The following is a 20,199-nucleotide window of genomic DNA, read 5'->3' on the forward strand; positions in this document are numbered from 1 at the left end:
AGTGTTAAATGTTTATTAGAATGCAAAGTTTATTTGACCATGTGTTCTTGAGTTATTATGCCATCACAGGCAGAATCTGTCCTTTTATCCTCAAAACAACCATTCAGACACATGCATAGTTTTATTAAAGCTATTTGCATGCAGAACACCACATGTAATATGCTTGTTCAGTTCTTTTTCTCTCTGGATGTTTCTTAATTTGTAACAAATGAATGTTGGCTGACAGTCTTCATGGTTTATGTTGTAAAATCTGTAGAGTTTTGGAGCAACACAAGTTAACAAAGGAGCAGTGGGAGGACAGAATACAGACGTGGCACGAGGAGCACAGAGGGATGCTCAGGTGAGTGTTTTAATGTTTGGGTTTTTTTTAAAATTCCCGTTCAGCACCCTCGATTGTTTCTATGATTCAAAGGGTCGTGGTTGATGCACTTTCTGATATTAAACGCGTGTAGCGTCCAAGTGTCTGTGTTCACTGTGTGTCTGTGGACGTGTGCAGGGAGGACGCCATGATGGAGTACCTGAAGATCGCTCAGGACCTGGAGATGTACGGTGTCAACTACTTCGAAATCAAAAACAAGAAGGGCACGGAGCTGTGGCTGGGCGTGGACGCGCTGGGCCTCAACATATACGAGCACGAAGACAAGTAAACAAAATAAAGCCTCAAACACCTGCAGGGTCGCATCGTTAGAGCCGGTTGGTCAGAGGTGTCCAAAGTATGATACAGATGATGCAGATTTGCAACATTTATTAAACTTGGCTGAATGTTTTCAGAGAGAGTGATCTAAATCCTGATTTTATTGTTCAGAAATGACTGTTTTGCTAAATTTCCTCAGAAGCAAACATGCAAAAACCTCAAGTTTTGTATCTATTATTATCACATCCATCAATTCTGACTAATTTCTGGGTTTAAAGTGTTAAACGCCCAGTTTATTATTGTATTGCAAGAACATTTCCTTTTGGCCCTCCAGTCCTTTTGACTTGTTGATTTTGGCCCATGTGCCCAAAGGTTTGGACATTCTTGCTTTAAACGTAAATCACCCATATAATTTAAAGAGAAACTAGTTTTTTTTTGTTTTTTTTGAGCAGTTGCATGTAGACGTTGATCTATGGTAGCAACTGCTGAAGTTAAAATATGTCGAGGAATCAAAAGTAGTTAGTTTGATGCTGCTTTTGATTTTCTTTTGCTGTTTTTTTCTCTCTTCTTTGCGGATCCAGAGGTTGGGATTTTTTCCCCCGTTCTTTGCAAAATAGTCGCAGCTCATTCAGATTGGATGAAGGCATGATGCTGCCACCACCGTGCTTCACACTGGGGATGATCAGTGATGTGCGGAGCTAATTGTTCCACCATCCGTAATGTTTGACATGCAGGTTTTGTATTAATGGATGTAAAATATTAACGTAAATTTACCAGATTTAGCAAAAAAAAAGAAAAGAAACTTTCCATAAAACAAACACAAGATGCAAAAATACCATTAAAGCAATGCCATTCATTAAAATAAGAGATGCAGTAAAAATAAATAAAAACGTGGTCAGGGATCCCTACTTTAAGAGGCTAATATGAAAATGCTATTGTCTTTTTAAAGTGACTGTTCCTGAACGTTGTTTTACAGTAAACTTCTCCACAGCTTCGTCTCTCCTGACCTGTTCATGTCTCTCATGGTTTTAATGAAACTGTTTGTTTACAAAAGTTGTCCAACAACTTCCACTGAAATCTGAGAAAAAATGCTTTTCTTTTAACAAGTTTTTAAAAAAAATATTTGTAATCTATTGAGAAAAACAAACCCTTTTCCTTCCGTTACATAACCGTGCTTGGCAGAAACTTCAGAGTTTTTGTACTTTTGCACGGCTGTGTATGAAACTGAAAACTGAAAGAGGAGGAGAGTGAAACCACAACAGCTCCGTGGATTTATTTCCTCCCTTCATCATGTTGACAACCAGCAGATAAAACTCAGCTCAGGTGATTTTATTCCTATGTGTTGAGCTCTTGGCACCACTAAATGCTGAATGCCGTTCCAAATGGGAACGCTAAAACCAATCGGCACAACCAAAGCTGTGAAATTATTGAGGAAGTTGACGCCTAGCATTTGAAAGAGAATCATTTGTAAACTTTGTGAGTAAATCACAGTTTCCATCCTAAATATTCACCCGACATCTCCTCAGATTGTCTCCGAAGATCGGCTTTCCTTGGAGCGAGATTAGAAACATTTCCTTCAACGACAAGAAGTTTGTCATCAAACCCATCGACAAGAAAGCTCCAGTAAGTCCAGCCGACTGAACGGGAATAAACTGGTGCCGGTCCTGTGTTGAATACGGCGGTCGTTTAAGGCGTAACCCCGGGGTTTCCCCCTCCCCCCTACAGGACTTTGTGTTCTACGCCCCTCGGTTGCGGATCAACAAGCGCATCCTGGCGTTGTGTATGGGAAACCACGAGTTGTACATGAGGAGGAGGAAGCCGGACACCATCGAGGTGCAGCAGATGAAGGCCCAGGCGAGGGAGGAGAAGCACCACAAGCAGATGGAGAGGTACGGAGCAGCTGCTAGTCAAGACTCTCATTTCATCCTGAAGCTCACTTTTTACTTCTACTACTAGATTGACGTGCGTTTATTGTTTTGTTTCTTTCTTTCATAACTCCTAGTGAGCAGTAGGGGGCGGTGTTGTATCAGAAAAAACTCAGTCACAGTGGGTTGCTGTTGGAGTGGATGTTACAGAAACGAATAAATAAAATAAATTACACACAAAATAAATGGTAACATTTGCAGCGGGACCAATAAGCAACTCGCCTGCATCACATGTGCCAAACTTGAGGCTTGTGGGCTGAATGCAGCCCACCAGAACTGTTTATGTGGCCTATACTCTAGAGCAGGGGTGTCAAACTCGTCTTGGTTTTGGGTCAAATCAAGGTCATGAATGCTCTTAAAGGGCCAGTTGTTCCAGAATGTATAGATAAAACCTGATCACAAACTGTTAAAATAGCAATGAATTCTTCAAATTAAATAATATTACCAAACATCTTTTCAGTCCCTCCTGATTTTGATTCTTTTTGTATTTTTTTTTTTTTGCAATAAAAAAAATCAAAGTGTGTTTGGCACTAATTTGGAAATATCTGTGATATTTGCTCTTATTTATGATGGTAAATGGAACTTTTTATATAGATCATGGACTATAATCTGACATCAATTAAGCCCGAGGCAGCTGTGCAGTACAAGTAAGAAAGTTTTTGACAATTTGAGAAAAATCTGCAATAAACTCCCAATTATTAGAACAAAAAACTGCGGAGATTTGTTGATTTTTGCACAAATTTCCACAATAATTCTCAAGAACCTTAATGGACCGACTGATATAATGTGGCAGTAAACAGATAAAAATGGCCTTGATTTGATTGATAACATAATATTTAAGCACACTTAGCGTTTAGTCCAGAATCTAGAGGGCCGCATAAAAAGCTTTGGTGGCCGGATTTGGCCCACGTGCCTCGAGTTTGACACACGTGCTCAAGAGAGTCGCATAGCAAGAATTTTACAATAACAGTTGTGTGATTAAATATTATTTTATCTGTCAAATAACATGAGTTTTTATTTCTAGAGTGCCAAATTACATCAAAAAGATGTTAAATATTGATGAAGAAATGCTTATCAAACACACAGAGGCATATTTTAACAGTTTGTTAGATTTAATAGTTTCATGATTAAATTCTGCCACAAATCTTTCCTATGTTGTCGTCCTCAGTTGCCTTCAGGGTTTACTCAACAAACTTGGCTCAAAACGTATCTGTAATGTCTTGATGTAAAATACAGATGTGTGTCTTTTAATGTAACGTTTTAAATAACTTGACAGCTAACTTGGTGTGTGGCTGTGATTTAAAAAAAATAAATAAATAAATTTCTTTGTATTTCTCTGACAGAGCGCAGCTGGAGAACGAGAAGAAGAAGCGCGAGCTGGCAGAAAAAGAGAAGGAGCGAATAGAGAGAGAAAAGGCGGAGCTGATAGAGAGGCTGAGGCAGATCGAAGAGCAGACGCAACGGGCTCAGAAAGGTTCGTCCTGCTCCACTCCATCAGTTATCTGTGTTATCACTGCTGAATAAATGCCAGACTTTGTTCCCACACCCATGGCATTCAGTAGCTATTATAAAACATATTCATATTTACCATTTTAAAAACATGATTAATCTTCTCTAAAATCTTCTCTCTGCTTCAAACTTTTATTATTAGTTTAATTTTCTACATTCCTGCGATTGAAAACTGTGACGTTTGTGATAACAAGAGTAAAACTGGATATGTAGCCATCAGGTAGATAAAATAATTAGTTTTTTCAATAAAAGTAAGATTTGTGTCACGCATATAAATGTAGTTTTTGCACCTTATGCTAAAGTTTCTAATGGAAGAGCTTAACTTCCCTCTGTCTCCCTAAAGAACGCCGACACCTGATTGGTTCTCCTGCACAGAAACGTTCTGCACCACATCAGCACAAAGCAAAATGTATTAGTATCAGATGATTACTAAAGATTTAAATACTCATTTATGACATGTGTTTTTTTTAATTATTCCTACTCATTTAAAAGTTATGCAAGTAAATCATCAACTATAAGCTGCTGCAATAAAAATATGTGTGTGCAGAGCCAGGCATGTTTTCCTCATGTGAATTTGCATACAGCAAATTCACATGAGGAATTTGCTGTATGCAAAAAATGAAGTTCCTTGTTGGGGCCTGCTTTTTTTTTTTTTTTTTTTTTTTTTTTTTTTTTTTTTTTTTTTTTTTTTTTTTTTTTTTTTTTTTTTTTTTCTCTCCATTTGCTTCTTCAACTTGTCTATTTAAAAAGAAAAGAAATAAAACCTGGATGACGATTTCTCTTGGTCTACCTTTTAGAAATAAAATGGAAAACCAAACGATTAAAAGTCGAGGCTGCAGGAATAAAAACTTCAAAGCGTCTCGGCCTGTGCGAACATTTTCTAGCACCTAGAGGCCAGAAAGCTCGCTGACCGCAGCCGCCACGTTGACCGGCCGTTTCACGTTGAATGTCCCCGCAGAGCTGGAGGAGCAGACGCGCCGGGCGCTGGAGCTGGAGCAGGAGAGGAAGCGGGCGAAGGAAGAGGCCGAGCGGCTGGACAGGGAGAGGCAGGCGGCGGAGGAGGCCAAGGCAGCGCTGGCTCAGCAGGCCGCCGACCAGATGAAGACCCAGGAGCAACTGGTGGGTTTGATTCACTGACTCTCATCTGTTGTTGTTCCCTTTTTATGGTTATTTATCTCCAGCTTTCAATTTTCCACTTGTTGATGCATCATAATGCGTTGTGGAGAACAACAGGCAGCGTTCGTTCACTTTCGTTTCTCTCAAACTTCATGTTTTAGGTCGGTTAGAAGTTGACTTGAGGCCGTCGTGTCTGATTACTGATGTCTCTCATGCAGGCTGCTGAGTTAGCAGAGTTCACTGCCAAAATCGCTCTGCTTGAGGAGGCAAAAAGGAAAAAGGAGGAGGAAGCATCAGAGTGGCAACACAAGGTAATGAAACCTGCAGTCTGTTTGTGACGAGTTAATCGACTCGTTCAGTGAGAGGTTGGAAATCTAAACCCTTCACATCCTAGATGGTCTTCTCTCCTTATTTGCAGTTTTTTTTTCTTCTTTAGCATTTTTTTGTTTTTGTTTAGATAAAGAACCTAGAATTATTCAGGGACATACAAGAACTCCTAAATAGTGCATGAAATTAAAACCCAAATGTCTCCTTTTTTCTTCTTCTTCCCTTCCCTCCACCATAACCTTCCAGGCCATTTCAGCACAGGAAGACCTGGAGAAGACGAGGGAGGAGCTGAAGACGGCCATCACGTCTCCGCCGGCGCCTGAGCACGACGAGCACGACGAGCTGAACTCGGAGGCAGAGGCCGACCTGGTCAGCGACGGCGTCAGCAGCCAGCGCAGCGAAGAGGAGCGCATCACCGAGGCGCAGAAGAACGACCGCGTGAAGAAACAGCTGCAGGTACGCACACATTCTTCTTAGAAAGAAGGAGAAGACACTCTGAAAGTGTGCTGTGCATCAAATGGCAAAAACACAAAATCTTATCAAGTATTTTTTGTCTAGTTTCTAATGCAAATATCTTAGTACGTTTAATTTAAGAACAAACTAACTTAAAAAGTAACTTGGCAAGATATGGAGGCTTGTTTTAAGTCAACGATTCCTTGATGTTTATGAAAAAGTCCTGGTTCCATTAGCAGATTATTCCACTAATAACATGGAGAAACTGTCTTGTTAATAATAATTTATCTGCCAATAGGAGCAGCACTTTTTCATCAATACTGGGGAATTATTTACTGAAAACAAGCTTCTGCATTTTGCTGAAAAGTTAGTTTTGTTTTATTTCAAGTGTAGTAATATGTACGCAGTAGAATCAAGACTAAAACTACTTGGTAAGATTTAGTGTTTTTACAGTGCAGTATTTCCTGCTTTCCGTGCTTTTGTGTTTGATTGAATCCTGTGTATAAATCCAGCTGCTCTGTTCAATCTGTTAAAGAACATTTGTGACCCTCTGATCTCCAGCTAGCAAAGGGTTTTGGCATCGACCAACTCGCTCTGTGGTTACCTAGCAACAACCTGTTGAGTAACCTGCGCAGCAGCAGTTTCAGGTTTCAGCAGCTTCCCTTCATGCTTACGGGACTGATCTGCAAGTATATTTTTAGCAACATACAGGAGCTTCTTTCAAGTCAGTAATTCTTTAATATCAATGGAAAAACACCAGTTTATCTGGCAGATTATTTCACTTAAAAATGGGAAAAATGTTTTGTTACAACTGAAATAATCTGCCTCTGGAACTAGAACTTTTTAAAAAACAATAGTAAGGAATTATTTACTCAAAACGAGCTCCTATATCTTGCTGAAAAGTTACTTCTAATTTAGTTTTTGTCCAAAAACACTTGATAAGCTGTTTGTGCAGGTTAGTTGCCAGGTTTTGGATTCCACAGACGGAAAACACACAAGAAATCATCCAGGAAAATTACATCTAGGAAAAAAGATATTCCATCTTGTTTAGTTGGGACGCACCGATAACGACGCTGATGCCAGTTTCTCAAAGCTGGTTGTGATTATGCAGGCCAAGCTTCACCACACAATATTCATAACCCTGATATTCCACAACCCTCCCAAATGTCTTTCACTTTTGTTTTATTTTTGCGACATTTTAAATGTTTGCTCAAAATTTTCCTGACAATTGGACACAAACGCAGCCAATTTTTCAGATTTCAGTGCCTTTACCAGAATCCTCCTTTTGTTCCTGTTATCAATCTCTAGTTGCTGCTGTTACTTAATCTGACTGGGAAATACGTGTTTACCCACTTCTGCTTTCAAAGTTCCCCGTTTTTCTAACCTGCAAATTTGCTTTTGTTTTACTTTTCTGCTACTTTTCCAAGAACCTGTGTAGAGACGATGGTCTTAAATCAGCCATGCAGTTAACATTAAACAGATAAACTTTTACATTTTTCTTTTTTTAAAACATGCTGCCACAGATTAATGTGCTCTACAGAGTATAGGGACGGGCATTTATTTGATCTTTTATCACCAAAAACGCATCATCATGAGAACTTTGATTTAGTGTCTCGATAAATTTAAATATCAAATAAAACCAAACTGACAGCAGCATCGGAAATTAATGTGCATAAAAATGTTTTAAAATATAATTGAATGCAGTGAGTGTGGTTTATATCACTGAAATGCAGAAGTCTTTTGTAAGTTTAAATGTTTTTCAAGAACAATATTTGTTTTTCACTATAAATGCTGAGTCACAGTTATACACTTACCTAAAAACATGCAATACATTTTTAATCATAATTTTTATTATCACAGTAGTACCACAAAATATCATAGTAAAAAAGAGCAGCAAGTCTTGCTGATAGTTTTTATTTTTTTTTTATCACTCTATGGAAATCAGATCTGGAATAAATTCAAGATTGTAGAGAGTGAAGATAGAGAGTCGGCATGAGAGATTATTCTCTTTCTAGTCTGAAAAAATTTGATTTGACTGATTTGAAGGACGGAAAAAGTTAATTTTTTGTTAAATTTACTTCTTGTTCCTTCTGTGCTTCCTCTGACTTAATTTTTAAAAACTTTGCTGATACAAGAAAAAAAAAAAACCCCACCAAATCTCCATGCAATAAAAACTTCCACTCTGAAGAGTGTTAGTGCAGTCTGGTCCAACTTCCATTCACCAATCGAATCACATCTCAAATAAAAAGTTAAAGCTTCATTTAAACCCAACACATCTCGGCATCTTTAAGCACCGAGATCAAAAACACGTTATTCACCTGCGACTGACTGATGCAGTCAGTCTGTCTGTTTTTAGTTTGTGTCTGTGAGTTTGAACTCGGTTCATGACTGTGACGGTGTGTCCCTCCCTCTGTCCCTCCAGGCTCTGAGCTCAGAGTTGGCAGAGGCCCGGGACGACACCAAGAAAACCCAGAACGACATGCTGCACGCCGAGAACGTCCGGGCGGGGAGAGACAAGTACAAGACGCTGCGCCAGATCCGCCAGGGCAACACCAAGCAGCGCATCGACGAGTTCGAGTCCATGTGAACGCGGTCGGTCGCATTGCCATGTCAACGCCTCACTTTACTTGTTTCAAAGCCCAAAAGCCTGCTTTCGCCACTCCGGGATCTTTTCTCTTTAGTTTTTTTTTCTTCTCTGCTCGTTTCGGCCCAGGAGGAAGAGCAGCAGCTGTGAGGCTTTTTTTTTTTTTGCGAGTTCAGCCTCATTAAAGCTCTGCCTGCAAGCAGCTGGCCCATTGCACTCCTGTCTGCTACGAGAGGCTCCGCCCTCAACCTAACAAAGCACATTTAAAAAAAATAAAAAATTCAGCCGAGGGGGAAAAAAACCCAACAAAAATGTCAATCAGCAGATGTTGTCCTCTTGCACATCGCTGGTCATTTTAACGCTCGCATGTGTCGTAACTTAAACAATTACCAGACCCCGGCCTGATAAAACTTGAGACTGGACTGAGAATGGATGTGCTTTACTAAGGAAACTAGAAAAAGACGGAGGCCATTTGTAGCTGCAGTTCGCTGACGACGGTGGTACGCTTTAATTATGTACTTTTACTTCTTTTGTCTTTAACACAACTCGGATTTCTTTTCTTTTGTTTTCTTGTTTTTAATTGCCTTATTTGACCGTTTCTTTTCCTTTTTTAGATTCCAGGTTCTTTGGGGACAGTCGCTTATGTTATTGTTTCGTTAACGTATTCGTGAAATGAGTTTGCAAAGGTCACCGATATGCAAACCAGCGCTGCTCGTTTTTCATTTCTCTGTCCAATCAGACTTTTGTTCAAATATGTATTTTTCCCCATAATAATAAAGAATGACTTTATATTTCCAAATACGCAGCAGGGGTATGGTCCTCAACAGAAGCTCATGGAGCTGATTATTTTGCTTTTGTTTGTTTTTGGGGAGAGTCAAAGCATGACATGGTTCTGAGTATTGACAAAAACTCAAAGAAATAAGCCTGGAATAGCTGCTGCAAGCCCGTTTGTCTTTTATGTTATCTATTATTAATTTGCATATTGGTAAAGTATGACAGATATAGTGCATTGTAATCTTTTTTTTAATAAAGTGAGAAAATATTTAATGGTTACGTATGATTTTAGACATTTAATAATGCCAGTCTTATGAATCCATTTCTTTTAACTTAATTAACTTTTCTTTTTTTAAATGTAAATTTGGTTAAATTGTGTTGATAAAAAAAACGCCTAGAATAATAATTTAAAAATAGTTTAAAATCTCAGCAATGTGAAAAGTTCAGGAACGTATTGAAGTGTTGTCAGGTCTTTATTGTCTCAGTTAAATCACATGCAGGACAGTCGACTGAATTCATGTTCATATCAAATCTCTTATCTTTGCAGTGAAAAAAATTTTTCAAAGACAAAAAACATATAGCCACTATGCAAGTGAAATTAACTCACCTTTAGCACTAAAACTTCAGAAAAATGTCCTTTTTTTTTCAAACCAGTCATTTATGGGGGGCTACAGAAATTTTTCAATTGCAACATTTGCTAATTTAATATAACATGGTTTTTATTTTTTGTATAATCCATAAAGCAGCCATTTTTATCCAGCGTCATTGATCATAATGACCTACCTGTAAGCACAGAAAAACCCTTTGGAGCCTCAGAATCCAGCATTGAAGCATATTTTACACTAAATATCTTTATATTTGAGCAGGACAGTTGGGAAAACACACTTGAAAGAAATTGCTGGTACCCCTCAATGGTCCCTGAAGTGACTTGAAATGGACAAAAGTAACAACGTACAAGCTTGAAGACGTCTGTAATGCTAATTAGACGACCCGCCTGAGTGTAGCAGCTTTTGACGCCTTGCTAACACCTTTGTTCAGTCGGTGATGAGGCCTGTTAGGGGTTCGACTTTGCAGGAGTGTTGGAGGATCATGTTTTCAAGAGATGGCATTTTTACAAACCTGTTGGTTTTTGAGATGATCACGTCATCTCAAAAATATTGATTTAGCCGTTCAAGTTTAGACCTGCTCTGCCCTGACCTGGCAGCGCTTAAGGGAACCACGATGAGGGAGAAGAAAACAGCTTTGCGGTAGAGATAATTTCTTTATTTCAAACTACATTGTATTACAATCTGCTCCCAAAAGTACACTTCTTGCACTACCGTGATGTCGCAAAAAAAGGGAAGGAATAAAAATCCTTCTCCAATAAAAGCCTTGGTACGGCAGGTGGCAAACGTCGGCCACGCCGTCTAAAATATTCAGCTCAAAACCCTTTTGTTCAAACACTTTAGTATAAAACAATGACTTTGTTTTAAAAGACTTAAGGATACAATTTGTATCAACAAAGAGAGGTTTCATTCAGCTACTATAAATTATGCCAAGCAGGCATGAGTTTGTCCAGAAAGTTCCTCAAGAATTAAAGTAACCCAACGTCTGGGTACATAAACCTGAGTAATATTACTTTGAACAATTCCAGTTTCAAGTTACATTATATAATTTTAAGAAGAAAAAAAACAACCCAGTGATGACAGGGGAAACGCATGAAACACTTAGGAGGAGGCTGGGTGCTAGTGTGTTTTCACACCAGTTCCAGTTGAGCCCAAAACATTCAAACGCAACGCAGATTTCGATTTAATCTGACCAACATGTCTGTTTTCTAGTGAAAGTGATTTTGGATTAAGTCAATAGCAAAGGAGGCTTTCTAATCTCTAAGACTCTGAATTATTCACAATGATTAATCTTTTTTGCTGGAATGCCAACAAAAAAAAAACAGATATTTATGAAGGGTATAAATAAAGTTGCATGCAATTTCTTAATAGAATGCAAGTAAAAATAGAAAATCTCAAAAATAGAAATAGACCCTTTGATTTTTTTTTGATTTTTTTTATAAAAACCTAAAGTTAATTTTGGGTCAGTACTTGTCGGGGTTTTGAATAATTTTGGGCTTAACTGTAGAGTCAAGGAAGGTTGACAGAATTAACAATAATTAATCACAATACAATAAATAAAACAGAACATTTAGAAAAATAAAATCATGTCCACATTATTGTCTTATGAACGGTCTTGTAAGAATTTATATATAAAGGAAATTATTGTTTCCACTATAATTGTGTACAGCTCAAACGTACGGTAACCAGTCTTAGACAAGAGAAAGTATTCCCTCTTTCATTTCTAAGGTTTAAACAAATATGGAAAAGATGCCACAGACGTTTGCACAAAAATAATACTAAAAAAATTGTACTGGTAGATATCAATACAGTTATCCCAAAAAAAGTTGGAAATTTACAACAGAATCGCTAAAAAAGTTGCAGACTGCAGCTTTGCTGAAAAGCCGTGGTGGAACCTTAAAGGAGCAGAGCTCAAGTTTAACGACCTGAATCTGTTGGGAAGAAAATTTGTGCCAAAAATTCCTTCAAAACAACAAACATGACTGGAACAAACAGCCTCAAGGAAAATGACTGCAATTTTTTTTTCTGTTGCTAAACGTGATCCTAAAAGCTTTTCAATAATTTGTACTTCAATTCTTTTGAGCCCGGCTTTTCCACCTGGACTTCATCTCTGGGTACAAACGACGTGAGCGCCGAATCTGTTGTGCAGTTTTACTTCAATCTAACTCTTGAGGTTAGATTGAAGTAATCGTAAAACCAAAGGATTTTCATGTCATGATATGCAAAACCATAAGACTGAAAGAGGTACTTTCTTTTCAACGTGACTGTTGGTTTCCATTGTCTACAAGCTGCTCGTCTGGTCAAATCATCTGTAGGTTTTCTTCCACAGGTTGCACTCAGCAGATACTGAAAGTCATGGTTAGAAGTTATTCCCCATCTCTGGAAGATTAAACTAGACAGAGACCCTGTGTCTTACGCATCATAGGCAATAAATTAAAATATTTTAAATAAATAAAAAAAAAAACTATTCAGTATTAACATTTTGGCCCCATACTTTGAAACAATTTATTCTTTTGATACGAAAAAAGAGGGAGGATGTTTGTGGTTTTAGGAAAACAAAATCTGTGCTCAGACATGATGAAGTAGGAAGTTAGCTCACAGGGGAGTCTGAGCAGAGGAAATGGCTTTTTTTTCTCTGTGGTAAAAAACAGCTTGGGGTTTTCAAGTGGAGTTTTTGCTATCTCTTGTGGGTGCTGCTGAAGTTTCACTTCCCTGCGGGGGAAATCCACAACATCTCACAACGACCCAATGTGGCACCTGTCTCTGTGCAGACAGAAAAACCAGATCAGCAAGTCGAGCCGGCTGAACCAGAAATGCAATCGGAGCAGAACTGCATTTCCAACATAAAGAAGAAAGATAAGAGACATAAATATATTATTTTACGCAGGCTGTGTTGACGTCTCAAGAAAAACGGTTCAGTTTATACCCTGATATGATTGCCCCTATAGAAAAAGCTAAGACAAAAATAAAACACACACAATAACAGAAAGTGCCAAAAACTTAATTTCAATAACTTAAAATATAACAAATAAATACGAAGAAGTGTCCCCCATAAACTGTCCATTATGAACTATTATGACAACAGTTTAATCCCAAACCTTTCCCATTTTAAGTGCTGAAATAAAAGACGCATTTAGACAAAGATATGGTCGTTTTAGGACTTCTATTTGCAAAGATACCATTAGATGAACAGCTTCCCCAAAGCCACAGCAGGGTTTCATTGGTGACTTGATTGGAAGAAATCAACCTGAGAAGTTTTAAGAAACATGCTGCAATTTCTCCATCAAAATCGAGGCTGCAAGCTCTTGAGCATCCGTCATGTGAGGGTTTTTGGCCATCACCTTCCTCACCAAATCTGGTGGGAAGATGGCGCATAAGTTGATGAAAACCCTCTCCCTCAGGTCCTGGTACTGACCCGAGGAAAGATGCCCCGAGTAGTGGCGCTCGTTCTGCAGGTGACTCCTGTGAGTGGCAATGGACCTGAGGGACTGCTGTGGGGGCGGTGGGACACTTGAAGCCGACAGACCGTGGGGGGATGATGGGAGTTGCTGGACCCAGGGGGTGTGCCAACCCTTGCCGTGAAGTGGGGGGAAGCTCTTGTAGGAAAACAGATCATAGCAGGGCCTGGTCGATGGCTCGTGGTGGGAATCCCAGTGCGTCTTATGCTGAGGGTGCTGGGTTGACCCAGAGTAGTTTCTTCTACAGTTAACTGGTGATCCTTTGTATGTTGTGGAGTCCTGGAGGTCACCTTCCCACAAAGCCAACGCGTTCGGACCGAAGGGCGAGTTCTGGGAATGAGGATGAGCAGCAGATGTTTGAGGTAGACGAGGTGGTTGTTCCCCCGGATAGTTACCTAAAAGTAGATGCTGATGCTGTGGTACGATGTTTGCTGAAGGGGTCTTGCGATGGCGTGGAGATGCGTGAGAGCTGACTGGAAAAGGAAGTTCTTCAGAGACAGACGCTTGAGGTCTTTGAGTAACAGAGTAACCATAAGGGGAATGCTGGCCCATTCCAGGGGAAACCCGGCTTGCCACATGACCATACGAGCCGTTATAGTGATGATGGTAGTGAGGAAGTTGATGTTGGCACTTGGGGCTGTTGTCTGACATAGAGTCAGGGGAAAAGGAATCTGAGCTAATGCTGCCGTCGCTGCTGCATTCGGATAGCAGGGAACCTGCTTGCAGATCAGTGGTTAAGAGACTTTCTGGGGTCTGTGGCACCACAAGACGGAGACCTGAATAGGCCTTGACCAGAGACCTGCAGCCCCCCTCTGGAGAATCACATCTGTTGTAAGTTTCGACTAAACCCAAACTGTAGGCTCCACTGCTTTCCTCGAGTTGCGCCCAGATGTCCAGATGTCCTAGTGAGTGGGACAACCCTGATGAAGTATGTCCCCCGATGATGTGGCTTCCCTTGTACCTTTCTGGTTTGGAGAAACTTTGGAGTCTGTCCTCAGTGAGGTCAGAGGGCGCACTCCGAGGACTCTGGTTTGGTAGCTTACTGCCCTGACCCGGGTCGGCTTCAGGCATCTCTTCTGGTTGACTGCTGCTTTGGCTCTTTGCCATCATCGTATGTTCCAGCAGGCCTCTGGAAGTTACTGACGATATTCTGGCGCTGGCACGGAGCTCATCGGCCACCGAGCGTTGGGGCTGGCTGCCTCTTTCTGGGTGGTAAAATTTACACTTGTGGCCATATGTGCACTTCTTCCCTAGGGAACAAAGAATATATATATTTTCCTCATCAGTGGACTAGAATCTGAAAAATATCAGTACTTCTAGTTAATGTTTATCAAAAATACTGCAGCTCCTGCAGTGTTATGGTCACGTTTCTGACTTCCTCCCTGACCATTTCAGTCCTGTCTTTTTGATCAATAAGGGAGAATCACTTCCTGATTTTTTGTCCCAACAAGTGGACTCCCTTCACTGCTCCCTTCGCAGCGTATCTGGAATGCTATGAATTTTCTTGCATCATTGATACCTTTGAACAATGAAATTCTTTTTATCCTTTGTATCCTCACTCCAGTCTCTGGAGAAAAAAACATGAAATACACACATATATATGTATCTATATCTGTATATACAGTACCATAAGGACAGGGCTGCTTCCTGGGTTCAGGAGCAACTGGCCTCTTCCTCAGGAAGTTTTCCAGGCTCGGTCCATGGCGTCCAAGAGGATCATCTGGAGGCATGAATCTAGTTGCACAATTCATAAAATTAGGCTCAAATTAGAAGAGTTCAAACACACAACAGCCAAGGTTCACCTCTTTTCTTTTGCAATCAAAATCTCATTATCCAAAAATCGAGTGTGCTGAACAAGTTGCTCTTCCCTTTCCATCAGTTTAATAGCCCTCAATATTCCTGCTAATATGGAAACTTTATCCAAGGAATGTCCCAAATGTTGTTTTCGGTGGTTTCCTTCAAGTTGATTTAATTAAAGGGAAAGGTTCGTAAAAAAGATTGAGGCTTAGTTTATGTTCTGTCACTGACTGGATTTGCCAATAGATGCTTACTTGTCATTGACAAAGGAGTACATCAGCAGGCGCTCATCAATGAACTTCTTCCACTCTGGCTTCTCGTTGGCTAGGTCTCTGTAGTTGTCATTGGAAACGATTATGCCATCGGATTCGTATGCCAGTTTGACGATGAATCTGTCGTCATAGCAAACCACACGTCGCCCCTGAACGCGCCGAGATGGAGTGAAAACCAGTATCTTGTCTTTCTCTAGTCGCCTCAGGATCTCTTGATCTACAAAAAGAGAATGGAGGACAAAACAGACAGAGGAAGAAGTTGATCGGCTCTTGGTTTTGTCTCATGGAGGATGAAGTCTCCCTCCAGCAGTTAAAGTACATGTGTCATGCAAGGATTTAAAATATTCCTGAAAGCAGCGGTGGGCGATACCGGTGATGAGAGCATCAGGTCGCGACTGCTCCTTTCTCCAGGCGGGGACAAAAACCGTGATGTCACGGTGACCTCGATCCAAGAACCAATCAACAGCCAGCTGGATCCCTTGGCATGAGAACACTTCCTTATTTCCATGACTGCATCGGCAGAAAGAGATATAAGGTACATTTATATCTAAACTGGAAGACTTTACATTTTACCATGACAGTGAGGCGAGCTGGAAAGCTCTTAAGAACAGTTGAGCTTCAGTGTTTTCAGTTTAGCATACCTAGCAATCAGTCACTGACATTTTACCTCTCCCACAATGCATTTGTGATTAACACAGGCACAGTGCCTTAGGAGTGAAATGAAAAAATGGTTGTACTTCAGCACAATTGGCTCTGCACGAAACTATTGAAACTGAAACATTTATCATCTAGGAATCCAGAGTATAAACACCAGGAAATTCCCTGAACCTGTTGTCCTGAAAGATCGACAGAAAAACACTAAAAACACACATACAGTAAGTGGTCGATGAGTCCAATGGTAAATTTTACCTTATCCTTCACTTCAACTAGCTTACGCCGCATGGGGGACCTTTGGCAAAAAATCATATCCAGTTATTGTAAAAAAAAGAAAAAGAAAGAAAGAAAATCACGGAAACTGAAAGTGCATTGGCCTTTTAAATGACGTCCCATTCTATGAAGGAATGCTGACCATTCCTCAGTAAACTGAGAAAAAATGTTGCTCAGTTTTTTGCTTGCTTTTCTGTAAGACTGACATTATTTGCCAAGATTAAAAATTGTCTGTCCAGGTTGTCTTAATGTTAGGCTTGATTGACATTTCTGGTGTCAAAGTTAGTCTCCTGTTGAAAACTCAGCATGCAGCCCATCATCAAGAGATCACAACCATGCATTGTTGAGTATCTCAAATCTTGCATTCAGGTCCCAAAAGACCAACCAGAGCTGTTTGGTTTGCTTGATGCATTCCAGATTTTGTTTCCTGATACCTTTACCAGGTGTGAAAGCCTTTATCTGAACTCAAATAAACTCTACTACATCTGAAAAAGTGAGTCTTACTACAATGGAAATGTATTAGACATGATTTATGAATATATCTCTGATGTCAAAGCTTGAAATCCTTTTCATGCCATGGCTTGGTGTAACCCCAGCAGGATGCCATGCTCTCTGCCTCTCTGCTCTGTTTTCTGCAGTAGTCTCAGCAGGCAGCTGAGAATACTGCTGCATGCTTCAACAGGTGAAGCCGTTCAACGCTTCACCTGTTGCTCATCCTGATCTTGTTTGGCCCACTTTCAGGACTGAGAAAGTCTACAACCCCCAAAAAAAGTTCTCAGGTCTTTTGCAATCAAAGCGAATCTATAAACAGCCATAAAACAAGAAGAGGAAATAAAAGACTTCATATTTTTGAGCACATTTTAGCTCAATGTGTCTTGGAGAATGCATGTTTTGGAAATGTTAGCAGCCATCTTGGAAGACATTAAGCTAGGAATCTTTACAAACTACAAAATCCTGCTGCAATTAGCATTGTGCTAATTATCTTAACTTCTAGCAGATTTTTTTGAGTCATATTTTTATTTTCTTGCCTTTGTTTTAATAATTTGATGAAACCCCTACCTTCTCTTGTCAATGTTTTTCTGCCGAGTATCCAGAGTGGACAACAGTAGTTTGTATTTGAATCGCTGTCAAGTTCAGAGGTTTGTGGGGCCTGGCAGGTTCTCCTGCTCAGCTCTTCGTACAGCGACTCCCTCCTATTTGTAATCCAGTTTTCACAGATTCACCTATGCGTGGATTTGTCTGCGAAGCCAAACTCCAAATTATCTTTTGGAGTAACTTTGTAGATCTGGTTTAAAATATTCAAGAAAAAGCTAATGCTACTTCACATAACATTGGCTGGCATTTACAAAGCAGCCAATTGAGAAGCACCATTGATTTTCCTTGCTTCTGATTGGCTAAGCCTCCAAAAACAGACTTGTGGATGTTAGCTTCTGCGGTAGTCAGCTGTGCATATTAATGCATGTTAAAGTATATTTAGTGTTTAGACTATTAAAATAGGCAGCTAGAAGCTCCACACTTTAGATAAAAAAAGATTTCAGACCAGAAATTATATCCAAATATATACATTTAGGATCACATCACAATTCTAAAAAAAAAAAAAAAAAAAAAAAATCAGATTTCAAAGCTTCAATGTTTGTTAATGTCAAAATTCAGTTAAAGGTAAAACCTCACTGAAAAACAATGATTTCCTTTTTCAAATAAATCTGGTGTTCTAGTGTGAGCTGCTGTCCTCTGTTTGCGGAGAAAGAAGAGCTCTGCTCCTCACCTCATGGCTACGTTGCTGCCGTCTAAGACGACGGGCCGAAAGTTGTCTTTGTCTTCCTGTAGCGGCGAAGGGGACGGCAGCCGACAGGACTCCAGGGACGAGCTGGAGGCCAAGGAAGACAAAGAGGAGGAAGGAGACTGGGACACAGCTGGACCTTTCTGCTGCTCCATCTCTGTCTTGGTCCCCAGCTTGACCAGTTCTCCCAGCATGTCGTTAATAAGTGCGTCTGGGCCCAGTTTCCTCAGGACTAGCAGCACCAGATCCTCGGCGTAGCCCAGCTTCAGAGCGAACTCGACCTTGGTGCGACAGTCCGAAACGAGGTCCGCAGGCGCTAGCGCTTTCGACCGGGTTAGATCTCCTGTGGACAGGTGTGGCGCCAGGTCCAGCCTGACCTGCTTGCACTGCAGAGAGGAGCTCCGAGGTAAGCCCAGCTGATCTCGGTGGGAGACGTTGAGCCCGGAATCGGAGATAACCTGATGCTGTTCTTCTTCATTGTCAGAAATGGCGCTCTCCTCCGAAAAATTGCTGCAGCTGCTGCTGCTGCTGTAACTCAGGTTTGTACTCAGACTGTTGGTGCTCCCGCCGATACTGTAGCCGCTCCTGCTTTGGGCGCCGCCTCGGACCTGCAGGACGTCGGAGGCCTTCAGAGTGTTTGGGGGCGTCTGCTTCTCAGCACCATCCACATGGAGATAGTCCAGATCCAGCCCCAGGCTGAGCATGTGGCCAGTTCCATCCTCCAGATGGTCCTTCAGGCCCATGAAGCCTCTTCATACATCCAGCTCCTCTTCCTCTGTGAGCTCCCAGGCACCGGATCAAGCCCACACCAGTATCTGGTATCTGACCGCTCACAGACAGGCCCTACAAGGAAAGCAAGGAGGAAAAACAAAAACAAACTCGTGGTTAGTTTTAAGGGAAATGCTGCAGAATTTGCACATTGGATTTGTATATTGAGTGCTACTTTATGGAAGCTGAAAGAACTTGTAAATGGATTAAGTCAGAGAATACCTGAAGTGAAAGAAACAGTTTGATTTCAGGGTTGTTCTCCCAGTGCACTAAACGGCCTAGGACCACCTCTGCTTTTAATCCAAACAAGCTGCTGCTGACCACGGCCCCTGCATCCCCCACTCTACATTTACACTCACACATGGAAATGGCTGCAAACAGACTGGCAATCATACAAACGTACATCTTTGAAAAGCAAACGCATCGCTTCCTGCACAACCAGCAAGAATGCAGCAAGTGGTTTCTGGATGGCAAGTCAACGACAAAACATTTGATTATTCCAGCAGCCATTGCACAGTGCATACAGCCGTAAAACCCAGATGACCAAACATGCTGGAGCTCCACTTCGGTTGCTAGGTGATGGCACAATGCCGGTTGATTAACAATCGGAAGGCTTTTGAAAACTCCCGATTGTCAAAAACAGCTCAGTTGGACATTTTTAAGCACTTGGACTTTAGAAGCAATTGGGACCCAAATGGAAGTATGAAAACATGCAAAAAGTGTTGTTTTGTTTCTTTAAATTGGACTTAGATGTGTGTGTGTGCTTGCGCGTGTGTACCATGCCTAATCAGGATTTGCTTAGACAACTCCTCCCTGCTACACCTGCCCTACTTACCTATTGGGATCTCTAGGAATGTGTGATATTAGCTTGCAAAAGCAGACAGTGCATGTTTAAACTGTGATTAAAAGGAGAGTAAATATTCCAGGTGGTCATGTCCCTCCTCCTTTACTTGTTGTTAAACTTGCAATCATTTGCATATTTGCACTGATGAGCTATGCTGCCAAATAAAATGACAGTTGTTTGTTATTCTGAAAAAGAAAACCAAAGCAAACACAGACTAGGACAAAATGTAATCAGTTGGTCTTGATGAGAAGTAAATGTGAACTCAGATGAAGTATAAAACTAACACGGCAACAGAAACTAAACCAAAAGTCAAATCAGCGTAGTGAGCATGAGACGTTCTTCAGGAACGATTTGGGTAACACTTTATTTGAAGGGGTGTGCATAAGACTGACATGACACTGTCATAAACATGAAGGAGTCTTTATG

The 20,199-nt window shown here is 40.7% G+C and overlaps 2 protein-coding genes across 4 annotated transcripts in view; one reads left to right on the top strand and one right to left on the bottom strand.

Moving 5' to 3' along the window:
• The window catches only part of LOC103156392 (radixin), a 46,798-nt gene extending 37,442 nt beyond the window's left edge, over positions 1-9,356 (top strand). For all 3 annotated transcript variants that reach the window (XM_007578415.2, XM_007578414.2, XM_007578416.2), the window contains exons 7-15: positions 257-340; positions 497-643; positions 2,161-2,257; positions 2,360-2,523; positions 3,903-4,033; positions 5,027-5,187; positions 5,403-5,495; positions 5,758-5,967; positions 8,387-9,356. In XM_007578415.2, coding sequence (XP_007578477.1) covers positions 257-340; positions 497-643; positions 2,161-2,257; positions 2,360-2,523; positions 3,903-4,033; positions 5,027-5,187; positions 5,403-5,495; positions 5,758-5,967; positions 8,387-8,551 — 1,252 coding nt within the window. In that variant the 3' untranslated portion in view covers positions 8,552-9,356. The remainder of the gene's footprint in view (positions 1-256; positions 341-496; positions 644-2,160; positions 2,258-2,359; positions 2,524-3,902; positions 4,034-5,026; positions 5,188-5,402; positions 5,496-5,757; positions 5,968-8,386) is intronic.
• Positions 9,357-9,400: 44 nt separating this feature from the next.
• LOC103156391 (probable ribonuclease ZC3H12C) lies at positions 9,401-19,324 on the bottom strand. Its single transcript, XM_007578412.2, has 5 exons — positions 18,147-19,324; positions 15,825-15,964; positions 15,437-15,671; positions 15,013-15,119; positions 9,401-14,635 (listed from the first exon to the last, which is right to left on the bottom strand). Exons 1-5 carry the CDS (start codon positions 18,902-18,904, stop codon positions 13,185-13,187), a joined length of 2,691 nt encoding a protein of 896 aa, XP_007578474.1. The 5' UTR covers positions 18,905-19,324; the 3' UTR covers positions 9,401-13,184.
• Positions 19,325-20,199: the final 875 nt, after the last annotated feature.

The sequence above is a fragment of the Poecilia formosa genome, unplaced genomic scaffold (assembly GCF_000485575.1).
Source record: "Poecilia formosa unplaced genomic scaffold, Poecilia_formosa-5.1.2 Scaffold477, whole genome shotgun sequence".
Taxonomy (NCBI): Eukaryota; Metazoa; Chordata; class Actinopteri; order Cyprinodontiformes; family Poeciliidae; genus Poecilia; species Poecilia formosa.